The sequence below is a fragment of the Crotalus tigris genome, unplaced genomic scaffold, assembly GCF_016545835.1.
Source record: "Crotalus tigris isolate CLP2741 ecotype Arizona unplaced genomic scaffold, ASM1654583v1 scf7180000024391.5723578, whole genome shotgun sequence".
Classification (NCBI taxonomy): domain Eukaryota; kingdom Metazoa; phylum Chordata; class Lepidosauria; order Squamata; family Viperidae; genus Crotalus; species Crotalus tigris.
The window spans coordinates 2330930-2348420 of NW_024100561.1; the positions used below are offsets into that span (position 1 = coordinate 2330930).

A 17491-nucleotide genomic window follows, 5' to 3' on the forward strand; every position below is an offset into this window, starting at 1 on the left:
AGCAGGGACGACATGCTGAAGCTGTTGCAAACAACCTAAAAAGGAAAATATAAAGACCACATTAGAGTAACTACCCAACTCTGTTCCTACAGTCTCTTTCGTGGTTATCTGATAACGCAGAGGACAAAACTGTAGACTTGCACCACCATTTTCGACGCAACTTTAAAAAGCGACGTACAATTATGGGCCACCATATCCAAAGAAACTAAATGGATATTGGTATCTTGAACATGCAATTCGCGCACCGCTCGGAAGAAGTCTGAATTGGATGTTCTTGGGCAGTAAACTACCTTTAGAGATTCAAACGCGCATGCGCACGTTCGGCCTCTTAGCTTTCAGGGGATCCGCAAAACGAGAACCGTAGTTCTGTTCTTCCCCCGCTTCCGAATCCTACCGTGAAATCAGTCCCTTTGCACGCCGAATTAAAGCTACACCGTTAACAGCAGCATCACTAACCTTACAGCCCACAACACAACGCCGAGCTTCAGGGTCAGCAGCGGCCTAGTCAGCAGGCCAGAACTTCGGCAACGTGGTTTTTTTTTTTTTACGTTTTTGCGTATGGCGTCAGACGTTGGTGGGAGGGGTATTAGTTTCGCTCGGCCAACCGGCTGCCTCGGCCGCTCGCGCCCGCGCAGTAGCTTTGTTTGTGGGCGGAGTCGGGGAAAGGCTAGTTGGGGTTACTGAAATGGCCGCGGCTGCCTTGCCCTTGCGAGGGGCGTTGCGGGCGGGATTTATTTCGGTGGGGGGTAAATTGTCTCCGGCTTCTGTGCGAATTACATTGCGGAGGAATTATGGAGTCGTGACAAGTCAGACGGGCGAGAAGGTGACGCACACGGGTCAGGTAAGTAAAGCTCGACCTACCCCCCCCCCGCTTCATTTTGTCTTCGGAAGGTCCGGCCTGCCTCCTCCGTCTTCTGCTCTGCTTAAGCGGCATCCGCTTCTTAGCTGCCGCCCGTCGCTCCGGGTCGGTTTGTAGTCGGAATATTTTGGACCCAGGAAAATTCTGCTTGAATGTTGCGGCTGCTGCGTTGGCTTTGAGGTTTAAATGGCTGAAAATTAATAGGCGTCTTGAAAGGATGTATGCAATTGGCCCAAATGCCTCCCGCTCTCCTGATAATGGTCTGTAGCAGTTCACGTGGGGAACCTGCCAATGCTTCCGTTGTGTCTCGTTTTATGGCCTGTCTGTGACACGTGAACTTTGAAACACCGGAAAAATAATCCCTTTATCATAATAAGAACTTAATGAGCCGTAGCCTAGAGTCATGAGGAAATTTTTGGTCAGCACTTGCTTGATTTTAGGAAGCGGGCTGTTAGGGCAATAAGCTGGATATTCCACCAGCAGGAGATTAAAACTTGAAAAGGAAAATAAAAGAGATGGCAGAAGGTGGATTCTTTATGCCCATCTTTGCTGAGGATGCAAAAATATGAGAATAAAATAAAACCTCAAAAGGGCAGAGTCGATGGACCACTACGTCTTTTTCTGCTGTCGGTTTTCTGTGTTTCTATCTTTTTAAGATAGAGGCCCAGAGTTGTTTTTTCAAACCGCAGTAATAATCGATGATTTGAGTACTTCTTGACAAATCATCATATCCATATTATATCCATTCTAAAGTTACAAAAGGACTCAAATGTAAAATTGAAGAACTTACAAAGCATGTTGTGCTATCCCCCAAAAATTGGTTAGTAGGCAAAGGTTTTGTAAGTCAGTCACTGAATGTTTTTCCCTGTCCATTATAGATATCTGATATGAACTGTGAAAATAACAAAATGTGTCATTATATCATATTCATAGTGGTCTTTTGTAGTTACGTTGCTGTGTCATGCGTAAGTACATAAGGCCTCTAGTGTGGCAATGTTGTTTTGTTGTTAGACTAACAAGCTTTAAAAGGAGAAGGTATTTTTTAATCTTAATTGAAAGTGGGACATTTGATCTGAAAAATAATACATGTACAGTTAACTGGCTATTGATTTAAAATTTTTATTTGCTGCTACCATATGCAGTTTACAAAATACAGCTAAAACATTAAGAATACCACTAAAAAAGAAAAATGAAGCATTTAGACTTACATACTGCTTGACAGTGCTTTACAGTCCCTCTCTAAGCGGTTTACAGGGTCAGCATATTGCCCCCAACAATCTGGATCCTCATTTTACTGACCTTGGAAGGATGGAAGACTGAGTCAACCTTGAACCAGTGAGCATGGAACTGCAGAACTGCTGGGAGCCGGCAGTCAGCAGAAATAGCCTGCAATACTGCATTCTAATCACTATACCACCGTGACTCTTATAAAACTAATAAGTACAAATATTAAGGCACTGAACATTAAGAAGCCTCAGTCAGAATATGATTATTGACCCATCCTAACTTGTTATAGGGAAGGGGCTAGCTTTAACTCTGTTGTTGGTTTGCTGTATAACATAGTGCCTGCCATAGAAAAAGTAAGGTTATTGTCAAATGCATTTGTGGTAGGTTCCACAGCAGGTGCATATTGATTAATTAATTGAATGCTGCTTCTACTAGCGGTAGCAATTTGGGGCTGAGCCTTTTAAGATTTTAATCTCTCTGATGACAACATGGATTGGGCTTAAAAGATGAGCCAAAGATCCTGTTTTGACAGAAGGGTTATGTGGAATTTTCAAGGGCTAATCACATACCCTGCTGCATTTTATATGTAGGGTCTTCTTCCATATGAAGAACATTTTGCATACCTATATATCAAGATTACTAGCATGAGTCACTGAGTCAAGATTTTTAGGTATTCATGAATCTGGTTTATCAGCCAAAACTTATAAAAGATCTTCCTTGCAATAAAAATTATGGATTGTCCAAGGTCAGTGACCATTTCAGAAGGAACCTTGTCAACAAACTGAATTCTTAATGGAGATTGCAGCCACGTGCCTATAAATCCTGAAGTACAACTACTGCAATCTTTTTCACATTTACAAGTAGTCCTCAAATTACAACCATAATTGAGCCCAGAATTACAGTCATAAGTTGTGATTAAGTGGATCATCACAGGACCATGCCCAATTTTACAATCTATTTGCTGCAGTCATTAAACTAACATTGCAGGTCATTAAGTGAATGCATTTTCTCCAATAAACATTTTCAGCCAGAAACCAGAAGTAAATTCTGGAAACTGGCCAAAGATGCCAAAAATTGTAGTCATTGACTCCAATAAGCTGCAAATGGCCATAAATGCAAGCCAGTTCTGACATGGAATCACATGATTGTATGTGTGTAGACCACAGGTCGGCAACCTGCGGCTCCGGATCCGCATACGGCTCTTTGAGCCTTCCCCTGTGGCTCCCAGCTTCCTCTGCCTTTGCAGAGAGAGACAGAGACAGAGAAAGGCAATTACACTTTCCTGCTTCTCTCTCTCTCTCTCTCTCTCTCTCTCTCTCTCTCTCTCTCTCTCTCTCTCTCTCTCTCTCTCTCTCTCTCTCTCTCTTTCTCCCTCTCTGTGTGTGTGTTTGTGTGTGTGTGTGTGCGTGTGTAAAACAGAGTGCACTCACAGTATTCTCCGAGGAGCTGAAAAGCTTACTGGGTGGAGCTCCTCCCTTTGCTGCGCCTCTGCAGGAAGCAGGAAGCAGGAAGGGCAGGAGAGAGCTAGCTAGCCCAGCTAGGCTGACTCAGGAATTCTGGGAGTTGAAGTCCATGAGTCATAAAAGAGATGAGGTTGCTAACCCCTGAGCTTGTTGGATGACAGCTTGAAGCTTGCCAGGTGAGCAGCAGATAGGAGGGGGGGAGAAAGAGAGAGGGGGGAGGGGGAGAGAGGGGGGGAGGAAGAGAGAGAGAAAGAAAGAGAGTGGGGGAAGAGGAGTGGCAGACCAAGGGCAGATAGAGAGGGAGAGAGACAGAGAGAGAGAGACCCTTTTGACATCTAAAATGAAGATAACACTGCATATATCCTTTTTTTACCTGTGTGTGTATGCAATTTTATTCTCTTAAAGCATTCTCTTGGTGATCATTGTTTTAATAGTATGGATAGTCCCAAGAGTCATATTTTTACTTTTATTTTTAATGTGTGTGTGTGCGTGTGTACACACACACACACACTCATACACACACACCTCTATAATAAAGGTAAAAAAGGATATATGCAGTGTTATCTTCATTTTAGATATCAAAAGGGTTTTGCAGCTCCCGGTGTTTTGTTTTTGGTGGGAAACGGGTCCAAGTGGCTCTTTGAGTGTTTTGGGTTGCCTACCCCTGGTGTAGACCATTGGAACTTCAAAATTGAGCAACTGGGCTCTGGAAAGATCTGTTGTAATTTCAACTGGTAGCTAAGTGACTGATTATTAAGCAAAGGCTACCTACAGTTTGTTTCTTGCATCCAGTTATTCATAACTGTTTCTGCATGAAATTACCTCTATGTGTATCTTATTCTGGCACACTGGCAGCATGACATGTTTTAAAAAATGTTCAGGTGAAAAAATAACCATCTTTTCCCAGTATCTTTTAATACAAGGATTTATTGTTTCAGGGTGAGTAAGTTAATAATTCTAAATCACCAGCCCTTTAAAATAATTTAAATAAAAGTACCGTAAATGCCGGCGTATAAGACGACTTCCGCGAGCGCTGAAATCGGCGCCAAAGACGGGGGTCGTCTTATACGCTGAGTCGTCTTATACGCCGGAAATACTGGTAGTTTCCGACATATAAGACGATGTTCTAGGAATGCGGCCCGGCTATAAAGACAGGGGTCGTCTTATACGCCAGGTCGCCTTGTACGCCGGCATTTACGGTAATCTGACAGAAAGTAACATGCAACTGATTTAGGTATTCCAATCTCCAACCAGTTTGAATCAATTGATAGGTTGAAAAAGCATAGTAAGCTTATTCAAAGTAGAACAAACACAATTTATTTGTATATTTGGCTTCATCCATTATATTTGGTATAATGGTATCAATAATATTGAATTTTATATGAAAAATATACATGAAATAGAGCTAAATACTTTCCATATCTAGCAGCATTCATTTGTAAAGTAATGTAAAGATCTTTTCTATTTAATACTGAATATATTGTTTTCCATAAAATATTTGTTCTCTTGCTCTATAGCACCAGAATATCTGAAAATGCTGGTCATTATGCTACTAACCGTATTTTTTGTCCCATTCCACTTTCCTGAAATCAGAATTGATGTTCTTTTCAATATATTCCTTCTTTAATTATAGGTTTATGAAGAAAAAGACTACAGGAGGGTTCGATTTGTTGGGCGACAAAAAGAGGTAAAACCTGTGTCAGAAATGTTTACTGTGAATCTGTAGTTTCTCCAGGTATTGATGAAATGTTCAGTGACTTCAGTGTAAAATGTCATTGTCTTGTGAGCAAACAGTTGATGTCTTAATCAATAAACCTATTAGTTAGCTCATTTCATTTCCTCAAATGACAGTAAGCTTGCATGTAATACAGTTGAAAGGACTTATAACTTATGGGAGTTGGTAAACCCATTGTAAAAAAACTATCATAAATGAAAACATCCTGGTGCTATTCACATATTTCATACTGATTATTTCAACACAAATACAATTTAGACATAGCTAAAATAATCTAGCAAAGTTAATTGGCATTTTATTTAAACTAATTGAGTTCTTTCCTTGTGACGTTATATATGCTAAGAATCTCCTTCTCACTGATGATTGCTCCTGGCAACTTCCTAGAATTCTGTACTTTCCTAGCAAGATTTTTTGTTTACCATTGACTTCTTCCTTGGGCTGAGAGAAATCAACCCATTTAGACACGAAGTTGGCGTCATGCTTAAAACAGGACTGGAACTCATGATCTCCTAGCTTCTGTCCTGGCGCCTTAAATCACTACAGCAGACATGTCAAACTCGTGACATCATGTGATGTCGCGAGACACATCGGAACTTTTTCCCCATTGCCGGCAAGGGAGTGGGCGTGGTTTCCACGTGACGCCTCCAGCCTGCAGGCTGGCAGTTTGACACCCCTGCATTACAGCAAACTGGCTCTATAGAGATCCATAGTGAAAATTAAATTTGGATCTAATATGACGTAGCTCACATATTAGTTGGGGACCATATTTTAATATTCAGCTGTCCCGTGGGATATTGCAGATATGTTTTTCTTACACCTTCCAAATCATTGTTCAGTTGGTACTATTTTAAATATATATTTAAATAATATACTTGAAGGGAATTCCTTATCCTCTTTCCTGCCCAGGAAGCCAAAAGAGATGCCTGGGATCTGGGGTAGGTAGTTGCAGCAGGAGTGTTTAAAATCAAGCAGGGACAATTTCCATTGATTAATGTCCATAAATTAATTAACTTTTAAAGACTTTCTTTAAAATGTAGTGGCAGTACTCATGTCTCTTCTGACTTTGCCACCCTGTTATTTAAATATACTTTTATCCTTTTGGCTCATCCATAAAATGCAATTCGATCTTTATTATGTAAATTCTGTTGCAGTAGGACAACATTTTCTTCTCTAGGTTAAAAATGATGCACAGCATTCAGGATTACAGAATGTGGGGAAAAGAAAGCAAGTTTCAAATATGCAAAAAAAATCAGTGAAACATAGATTTATTACTGAAGGCAGCCAATCAATTACTACTCTCTATTAGAATGTTGCGATGACTGCTTGTATCACTACTGCTTAACAAAGTGTATTGCTTGAATTGTTACATAGTGAAACATCTTTCTATTTTGCTGTTGTAGGTCAATGAAAACTTTGCAATTGATTTAATTGCTGAACAACCTGTGAGTGAAGTTGAAACTAGAGTTGTATGGTGTGATGGTGGTGGAGGAGCTTTGGGCCATCCTAAAGTGTATATAAATTTGGTAATGTAATTCACTTGTCCATATTATCCTGTTTAAAAAAATAAGCATGGAACAGACTATTTTTTAGTTATTTTTCAATTTATCATGGAAGTGAAAAAACATATTGTCAAGCATTAAATAATCCGCAGTTATAGTTGTATTAAGTTTTGTGGGTCACTAGAATTATGTGTATTTCCAAGGATTGTTTAAGTGTAATCCGTTGTTCATTATCCATTTTGTATTAACCCATATTCACATCTGTTTTTATTCTCATTATTTTGCTACTTGCAGAAATTTATATGTTGAGTTTTTTAATGGAATGTCTTTTGGACTGCACTGGTTCTCAAACTCCAGTCTAGGAGTTCCCATGATCCATTCAGGGGATCTGCGAAATCAAACAATATTTTTAAATTTCCCAGTTGTAATATCAGTAGATATAATGTACATAAACCAAAGCTGTTTGGGATTCTCAATCATGTAAAGGGGCCTGGCATCAAAATGTTTTAGAACTGCTGTTCAATAGTTTGCAGTCTTTTTAATGGAAGAAGAAATCAACTAGTTAAATATATTTAAATATTTAATTAGAAGGCAAGAGTAGTTGGAAGATGAACAATGGGCAGTTAGTGGAGCAGGGTTCAAGTAATATTAGGATATAACTTGGGGGAGCTAAAGCCTTCAATAAAGACATGAAAATAATTGTTAGTTAATATAATAAAGGATACACAGGTAATCCTCAACTTACGGCCATAATTGAGCCCAAATTTTCTGCTGCTAAGCAAGACAGATGTTAAGTGAGTTTTTCTGCATTTTACAACCTTTTTGGCTACAGTTGTTAAGAGAATCACTGCAGTTAAGTGAATCATGTGGTTATTAAGTGAACCTGGTTTCCTCCATTGACTTTGCTTGTCAGAAGCCAATTGGGAAAGTTAAAAATGGTGATTATATGACTCTGGGGACAGTGCAACTGTCATAAATACATGCCAGTTGCCAGGCATCCAAATTCTGATCACATGACTGTGGGGAGGCTACAGTGGTCATAAGTGATTATAGGTCACTTTTTTCAGTGCCTTTGTAACTTCCAAGGATCACTAAATGAATGGTTTAAGTCAAGATTGTACTTCAGATCAATTAAAGAATGACAGGTTTAAGAGTTTAAAAATAATTTTTCATTGACAGGGAATTTATATGAACATATAGATTTACAAAAATGATAAAATTGTATTTTATTTTTACCATTTATATTTGCAGGACAAAGATACAAAAACAGGAACTTGTGGTTACTGTGGACTTCAGTTTAAGCAGAAGCATCATCATTGACATGTATCTTTCTGACTATGAACTTCTTTCTTTGTTATAGAATAAAATACATATTTAAAAACCATTATGGATACCTTTCTTAATTCTATTTTTTACCCCGAAAGAGAACATAACAGAGGTAGAATTATTTATTTCATCCTTAACTGTTGAAAGATACTGATATAAAATTAGAATTGTCCATTAAAAAGAGCCTAAAGATCACGTCCCTGTATCCAATGACTTAGTTCAGATTTATAACTAAGATTTAGTTATATAGTGATCTTGAGCATTATACTTTTTCTCATAAAAGTGAGTTTGTCATTACTGATCTTCTACTGAGGTACAGAATATAGTTTACAAATCTTTTTACTAGTAGGCATAGTAGAGAAATGTTAGAATATGTTATTTTAATTGCACAATGTTGGTGGCTCATAATAATTTCACACCTTTATCAGTTTTTGATTACTATTTTTGATAGTACAACAGAAATAAGAATTTTATCCAAAGCTTACAAGGAGGTCCTAAAAGAACCAGCTGCTAAATTACATTATGTGCAATCTAGGAATTATATTCAATAAGAGAGTGCAAATCTGCCCAGATTTCAAAGATGAAATCTTCCAAGTTCCAGGACCTGTGAGGCCCAAAACCCACAGCTGTTCATACTTGGTGTGGCTGGATTGAAGCCAATTCTTCCCCATCCAGATTCATATAGTCTCTAGACAATAAACACCATTCATTTGGGTGCCTGGGGCAGAGACACACAATTGAGTATCTGATAGTATTAGGGGTAACCTTCTCCAGTCGCTTTATGCGGATTTTTTAAAAATAGGAAATTGTGATTTAGCACAGTTCCAATGAAGAAGAAAAATAAGATCTCTCTAAAGAAACTCTGATAAACTGAAAAACAAAAAGGACAAATATAATAAGTGGAAAGGGGGGCACATAACCAAAGCAGAATATCAGCATATAGTCTGAATCTGCAAAAATGAAGCCAGGAAAGCTAAGACTCAAAATAAACTAAAGCTTGCAAGAAAAAGCAAAAATAACAACATAAAAAAGGTTCTCTCAACATACAAAAAACAAAAAAGTCAAGGAAATGAATAATAGGAGAAAATGACAAGGTGATGAGCAACAGGGAGAAAGCAGAACTGCTTAACTTGTTTTTTGCATCTATCTTTATAGAAAAGGAAAAAAAAAACAATCCAACCTAGCAAAAAAACAATACTATGAAATACAGATTAGGAATGCAAGTCAAAATAAGCAATAAAATCGTAATAGAACACCTATCTGTTCTAGATGAGGTAAAATCACCAAGACCAGATGGATTACACCCCAAGGTTCTGAAGGAATTGGCAGATGTGCTCTCAGAACCACTGAACTATATATTTCAAAGATCCTTGAGCACTGGGGAACTACCAGCTAACTAGAAAAGGGCTGATGTAGTTCCCATCTTGAAAAAAGGGGACAAAATGGATCCAGGAAACCACAGAATCTCAGGCTGACATCAATACTTGGGAAGATTCTGCAAAAGTTAAACAACAAATCAAAAAAGGGATAAAAGGGGAACCCAATAAATTTGCAACTGACACCAAGCTGTCAGGAATAGCCAACACTCCAGAAGATAGGCTGAAGATCCAGATGGATCTTGACACACTTGAATACTGGGCCCTATTTAACAAAATGGAATTCAGAAATTCACTCTTGAATAAATAGATTTTAATGCACTTATGTAACTCCTATTTAGTTTAGCTATTATTCAGTTTAGGTATTGCATTTTGAATATTTTCTTCTTTAGTGTAAGAACATTGTAATCTTATAATGGAATCATTGTGCTAAAAAGGGGGATGGGGAATTATGAAGAACCTTAAAAAGACACTAAATTGGTAAATGAATGTTCATCTGGCAAAGAAGTATTCTTTGAAATAGCTGGCATACAAATTCATGCAGAAATAAGTGCAATATTCATGCTACTGCTGAGCACTATGTGGTGATTCACTGGGGAAGAACACTCTAAGATCTGGTGCAGAGTGAATGAAATAATTCGGTTGCAGCACCAATGTGAAAAAAGGAATTCATTTGTTTGGAAAACAGGTAACACTGTCAATGTTTTGCACATGCTTATTTGAATACCGGATACGGCAGAGCTTGCAGCATCTCAAAACACACACAACTGAGCAAAAAAAAAAAAAAAAAAAAAAGTGCTACTTAAATGATCATGGGATAGAGGGACTAATGCATGAGGAAAGATTAATTCTGGATTTCTTTGGAAGTAAAAAAGTCATTAAATTGTTATAAGACAGTTGTTCTAAAGAAGTTGTACTGAGTGTGTTTTAGTGAGAGTTAATATCTGCCTAGAAATGTCCTCCAAACTATCCCTGTTATTGGGAAGTATCTATATACAGCTGAAATTCTTGTTTCTGTAACCTTTAATTAGGCAAAACACTACATCAAATGTCAAAAAGTTTTGAACCAAGGTACCTCAAATGAGCTAAATCATGGAATGCGTCCAAAATCTGGGATCCGTGACTCTCAAAGGAATGAAATTTGGGAAAGTTGTGGCTGCTTCACTGCTGCTGGGCTGCTACTGTGCTCATATGACCCACATTTTCAACATTGAGCATCAATTTCCAAGCCATCTTTGTAATCCCTTGTTCCCTCTCTCATCACCAGCAGTCACTTAACCACTGGAAAGGGAAGGTGGGAGGAAGGAATCCCCACATGCCTTCCCCAACTGGTGTCTTCCATTCCTGTACCGCCCTTGCATGACTTTCCCAACCCACAGGGCACCTCTCCCACACAATTCCTGATTCACCTGGGGCTTCTGCACACAGACCCATGCAGCCTTCCCTACTCATGCTGGCATGCTTTCCCTAACCATCGGAGCGCCTCATGCACCCTTCCTGTGCAGCCCCTCATGCGCTTTTTCCATGCGGCATATTTTGTATGCCCATACTGCCCCACATGCACCCAACCCACAAAGCACCTCTCATGCAACATTGTGCACACTCCCCAACTCACTCACCCACACCCCCTATCCAACTTGCATGATATCTTGTGCACACTCATGCATCCTTCCCTACACACACCTCTGAGCACCCCTCATTCTCTCCCTCAATGGCAGCAGCCATTTACCTGCCTGCTGGCCTTTAGTCTGCAAGTTCTTGCTGACATCCTCACTCTACAAATTTTCAACAAGCAAAGTAAATGGGAAAACTGGTAGGGAATGGAGGAAGGGAGAGAGGGAAACAAAGAAATTTCCAATGGTTTCTACCAGCTTTCCACAAGGAAACTCAATGGGGAAGCTGGCAGGAAGTTGGAAATTGCTCCTGCTCCCACAACTTTTTGATTTGCCACTGATCATTCTGTTTCTTTGTTTAAATAAGGAAATATCTCTGAAACAATGACTCAATGGGCACAGGTTGTCTAATGTGAATATAATTTAAGCATTGAATGATCATTTCATTCATTCATTCATTCATTCCAATTTATTGGCCACCAACTCCACAAAAACACATTAAAAACAGCCAAAAATGTTAAATCAACATTTACCTTGTATAAGCTCCAGTGATACAGACGTATTAAAACCATACAAATACATCTTGTTTTAAGATGTATTTAACGGTGTTTGGTCTCCCACTTGCTGAAATTGCCTCCTAAAATTCTATTTTTATTCATCAAGGTGCCAAACATTGAAAGAAAGCATTGAACTTGGACAAAGCTTCAGATTATGCCTGGAAATACCTTTGGCTACTCATCCTATTGGAGGAATCTTGGAAGTGACTCAGGGGCTTGGGACAAGTGAGGTCATTGTTATTCTTTGTCATGGCAAATTGGATTGCTTTTGTAGCCTAAAGCCCTTCACTAAGGTGAAGTGTGAACCTCTGGATTTGTGGGGCTGCAAGTTACCCATTGTTATCCAATGCAGGTAGTTCTTAACAACTTAACAACCCTAACTGGGATCAGGAGCTCTGTCACTAAGAAAAGTGTTCATTAAGCAAAACATTGACCACTCCATTTAGTTCCAACCAGCAGTTCTCATAGCTCTGGTTGCAGTCATTAAGTGTATTACCCATGGTCATTAAGTAAGACATCACATGATTGTGACTTGTGATCTCCTGCCAGCTTCTCCATTGACTTTGTCAGAAGTTGGCTGGGAAGTTTGCAAATGGCGGTCATATGCCTGCAGGATACTGTCATCATTGTAAGTGCAGGGTAGAGTGGGTTCTGATTGCTAATCACTTTTTTCAATGCTGTTGTAACTTTGAACTGTTGCTAAACCAATGTCGTTAAGCAAGAACTACCTGTATCGTAAGGGCAAAGCGGCAACAAAATGCACATCTTAAAGTGTTGTGTGAACAAAATCATTATGGTTTGTAGTCCACCATCGTCAATGGAGCAAGTAAACACAGGCCATGAACAATTCTCTGCACTTCATTTCTCTCCATGTTGGCCTGAGATGACTGGAGATATAGCATCTGGAGTAACTTTACAATGCAATCATTAGGTCAGGGTGGGCAACCTGCAGCAGAAATATATTTTACAATAGGTCTCATGAAATTAGGCATCCATTTTGCTTTTGGGATTCAGAAAGTGGCCCATCCATGTTTGCTTAGCAGAGCAAAAACCCTTCTAGGGATTGTTTCTTATTAGCCTTTGTATTTGGGTTTTCAAGAGGATAACATACGGGGTGGCGTAAAGAGATATCATGCATATAATTACAAATTGGCCATTTTTTACTTTACCCGTTCTAAATTGTGACCCATTAGTTTTTTTTTTTTCTAAGGGTCATAAGATAAAGGTTGTCTGCCCCTCAATTAATTTGATGCTGGTTGCAATATGAATTGGTTTTATTGTCAGAATTGTACAGCCTTTAGACACCAACATTTTTTAAATAGCTCTGGCCACTGGGGAATTTCTTAAGAAGAAACTTGCCTCTGGCTACTCTTCTCTCCTGGATGTTTTTTGTTTTCCTTCTGCAAGATTTATATAGCTCAAGTGAACAAGTACAAAATGGCTAGTCCTACCATAGTCATTCTATAACTATTTCTCTCCTAGAGGGCATCATAGTTCTGAAAACAACCATCTAGCTATCCACTTCCAGCGAAATGGAGCTTTATTCAGCAAAGGTACAATCAAAGCTCTCCTTTTTTTAGAGCTCCCTGTACTCAGCAACATATAGCTAAAATCTTTATGATCTTAGTTCATTTGACCCTGTAGCTCTGCTTTCCCACTGTACTTTTTTTTTAAGTGGGTGGGATGCCTGGGGTCCCAAAAGCTCTTAGATTAACAGATAATTGGTGTTGTCAGAGAAACTTGCCAAGTTACCTGCCAGTCTCAAAATTAATATAATATAATTGTGCTGTACCAATTACAGGTGCCACCATGTTTCATACAAAGTTGTCTGCTTAAAATTCTGGAATTAGCCAATATATATTGTTAACTTCACTTGTTATTAATTCCAGGAAGTGTCTTAGAGAATTGAAGGTGACCTAGGGCCACAAGTTCATCAGATTGGATTCACACATTGCATTGAGCCCTAGACTTTATAACCCTGGTTTTCAAAATAAAATTCAGTTGGCTTCATTTATTACTAAGCCAAAATGAAACCATGTTATGGCTCAGCATTATATGTAAATATAGTACTTTAGTGTTTAGAAATTTCGTACTGATATCATCATCTATCATCTAGCCAGCAGGAATAACATCAGTGTTAAAATGTATGTTATCAGAAAAAAACATAAATCTAAAATCTACAAACATAATTCCTTTATTGGACCAATTTATTTGTTCATTTCTTTGCTGCTTGTGCTATTCGCTCTCCCCAAAAGTAGTAATGCGGGGGTGGTCCACGATAAATGTTCCAAAGGGGGAGGGGTCAGAGAACTAATTCTAAAATAGTAGTTTCAGGATGGAGTTATTTCTAATCAACGGAAGGACTGCTGCTTTATTTCTAATCAACTCTTTAGGACTGCTGCTTTAAGCTAAAGGGCCAAGGACTTCTAATCTGTTTGCCTGATAATATAACCAGCCTCAGGGATGCTAAAGATGGGGCTGCTCAACAAGTGATGCTGAGGAGCATAAACTCTGTCGGTTACGTTTTGGGTGTAGAGTTTGCAAGGGAGTGTTTATGTGGATGTCTCCATGTTATTCCCCCCCCCCCCGTTATTTGGAACTACTTTGCCATTTTGTTCTTCCGGGATTTTTTAAATACCACGTTTAAGTTATAGCTCTGAGGTTTCTGGTGATCTCCCAACCAAGCTCCCTATCCAGCTAGTTCTGCTTAGCTTTTTCAAAATCAGCAAGAGACAGTTAGGTGCTGCACCACTTGAGACTGCTGACTTAAAAAGAAAGTCTACTCATCACAATGGGTATGAAGATGGTTATTCTTTCCTCTAATTCAGTGGTTCTCAACCTATGGGTTGGGACCCCATTTGGGGTCGAACGACCATTTCACGGGGGTTGCCAAACAATGCAGTCCGCCATTTTTTCCCCCTTTTCCTTAGCTGTGCTGCTCCCTTTTATTCTATTGGCTTTTGAAAGCCAATAGAATAGACTCTCTTGAATACAGTCTAATTCTATTGGCTTTCAAAAGCCAATAGGAATTGTCCAGGCTGTCTCTGCCCTGCTGAGCCTGCCAAAAGTCCCATTCTGCAAACAGTGCTGCACCAGTTGAGTAGTCCTCGACTTACGACCGGTTGAGTAGTCCTCGACTTATGACCAGTTGGGTGTTGCGGCATTAAAAAGATTGAGAACCACTGCTCTAATTTCAAAGAATAGAAAGTGTTGACTAAGCACTCTTTTTAAACAGAGTTTCCTGATGGCATTGATGATAGACTTTTTTGCGTTCACAGTCTTGCTCTACCTCCTTAGCATTTTTTTCCTGACTATGTGAACACAAAATTGAGAGTTGACTGCTACCTTTACGATGATTAACTCAAAGTCCACAAAAGAGCATGCAAAATTTCAACAGACTTACAATTGCTTTTTAAAGTATCATTATGAAGCATTATGCAGTTCCAAATGTATTGGCGAGAGAGAAAGAACCTTTCTTATGCCCACATTTATATATACTAAGTGCCTGTTGAGAAGAAGTGCAAACAAATTGATTTATGTAAGAGTATGTATACAGTGCTCACTTGAGGATCCTGGATAAAATGGGGTGCAAGCAGTTTTGTGAAAACTGGGGTGCAAGCAGTTTTGTGAAAGGAGCTGAATGAGATCTGAATTCATTACAGATGAAAAAGGAGGTTTGGGGTTCTGTTCCTCTACGCTTTGGTTTTTCCCAGACATTCTGCGAAGAAAAAGCATCATCATCAATGGTCATGCTGGTTGTAGATTATGGGAAGCCCAACACATCTGACAATGTAAACTAAACTATACTGAAAAGATGAAGATGCTGAAAGGCTTATTTGTAGGTAAGAAAGGAAATAAATAATAGAATAATATAAGAGAGTTGCCAAGCTCTGTGTAAGGAAGCACATATAAAAAGCTAGGCTTTATGTCTTCTCTAACAGCTTTCTTGCTGATGGCCACATTCCTTATTTTGGGCAGCAGCACCTAGTGCAGTGGTTCTCAACCTGTGGGTCGGGACCCCAAATAACGCAGTCCGCCATTTTTTTTTCCTCTTTTCCTTAGCTGTGCTACTCCCTTTTATTCTATTGGCCAAAAGTCCCATTCTGCAAACGGTGCTGCACCAGTTGAGTAGTTCTCGACTTACGACTGGTTGAGTAGTCCTCGACTTATGACCGGTTGGGGGTCGCGGCATTAAAAAGGTTGAGAACCACTGACCTAGTGGGTACTGGTATTTTTACCCATCTGCCAACAAACCTACATCTGAAGAAGGTAGATAAAAGGAAAGATTGAACAGTACTTTCTTCAGAAGATATTAACCAGTAATGTATAGTAAAAAATCAGCAAGAACGCCACCCAGTTTAGGATATTGGAATAGATAGGTGAGATTTGATATCAGAAGAATTTACTTCCATCAAGAAAACTACAACTAGTTCAGGGAAGTCCCTGGAACGCAAGTGATTGAACATCTCTGCAGCTTTACATTGCAGAACCACGTGAGTAAAGATTTCTTCTTCGAGGATGTGCCTTTTGCCCATGCAAGCCATTGGATGATAGCTTAATAAGTGTCATCTGGAGCACTTAGATGTCCATGACTATAAGGGCAATGGACGTACGTTGAGCAGTTACGTTCAGAATGTTAATATGACAAACAACATTCCACAGATGATGGATTCGGGTGATGACAGATAGCTACTGGGTATGTATTAGATAGGGCCTCTTTAATCATGCTAAACTGAGTTTGATTTCTGAGAGGCTAATCTCAAGTCTTATACAGGAGTACTAATTTATCAGACGTGATTTGATTTACCATTTCATTTTTTGTGCCAGTATAAAAAAAAAGAAGGTGAGGTTTAAACTAATTGTGTTCCTTTGGCATTCTCCTTCCTCTTTTTCATCCCCCCCCCAACCCCTGTAAAAATCATAAAGGGAGTCAGTGGCACTTTTTCAACAATGTAATTTTTATGGAGTTGATGAGATTCTAAAATTGTCATGCCATATGACAGATTGCGTAGTCTCTCCAGTCTCCCGGCACCAGAACAGGGACAGCCAAACTCATTCACCAGGAAATTTAGTCACTCTTTGTTTTCATGTATGGCTGTTTTATTAATTGTGCATTTTCCTCTTTTGAGAAATTTAGCTTCCTAGGCTGAAAAACTGCACAAATGCTTATTTTCAACCCTTCAGTCATGATTACATTCTCTACAGACAACAAAGGCATTTGAATAAAACCCGGTCAAAATATTTTAAATATAGACATGAACAAAATGGATTTTTCCCTGAGACTGGATAGATTAAAAAACAGATTTCAACTGAATGTTGGCATTAATATTCCTTCTACCTGCAGGAGAGAGCTTTAATTTGCAGAATGGTAGTTGTGTCTTTTATTCATGTGCTTGATTGTATTGTTAGCTGATTTCCTTCTGTTGCTGTTGTTATTAATATTAATACGACTGTATTATCATCTGCTATTTTTGGCAGTAAGGCAGAATATAAATCCAGTGATCAAATAAAATGGATATGTAGGTTCTCATTACGATCCTTTTTTCCCAAGTAGCCTATTAGCATACCTAAGTAGCTTGGCTACGTTTGGCAGAGCTTAGCCTTCTTCTTAGTAATTCTAGGGTGAAGAAACAACATCTCTACTGTTCCTTCTTCTCATTTATTCATGAAGTGATATGTCTTTTCACCATTGTGTACAATTCAACTTTGGGAGTTGGTCCCAGTGACGGCTACAGACTGCCCCAGCAAAAGCAAGATAGGAGATTTTGTATGGGCTATTTCTCCCTATAGGCCAGGGATCTTCAAACTTGGCCCTTTTATGACTTGTGGACTTCAA

General features: G+C 39.1%; 1 protein-coding gene across 1 annotated transcript; it reads left to right on the plus strand.

The window, feature by feature from the left end:
* Positions 1 to 641: 641 nt before the first annotated feature.
* On the plus strand, positions 642 to 8167 carry NDUFS6 (NADH:ubiquinone oxidoreductase subunit S6). Its single transcript, XM_039329309.1, has 4 exons — positions 642 to 841; positions 5183 to 5236; positions 6685 to 6807; positions 8035 to 8167. The coding sequence occupies exons 1-4, from the start codon at positions 686 to 688 to the stop codon at positions 8101 to 8103; spliced, it is 402 nt and encodes a 133-aa protein (XP_039185243.1). The 5' UTR covers positions 642 to 685; the 3' UTR covers positions 8104 to 8167.
* The last annotated feature ends 9324 nt before the right edge of the window (positions 8168 to 17491 follow it).

Excerpts from the sequence above, each read along its gene's own strand:
- NDUFS6 (XM_039329309.1), top strand. The coding sequence starts at position 686 with ATGGCCGCGGCTGCCTTGCCCTTGCGAGGGGCGTTGCGGGCGGGATTT. Across the intron at positions 842-5,182 it reads AGGTGACGCACACGGGTCAG|GTTTATGAAGAAAAAGACTA; the intron begins GTAAGTAAAGCT and ends CTTTAATTATAG. Across the intron at positions 6,808-8,034 it reads CTAAAGTGTATATAAATTTG|GACAAAGATACAAAAACAGG; the intron begins GTAATGTAATTC and ends TTATATTTGCAG.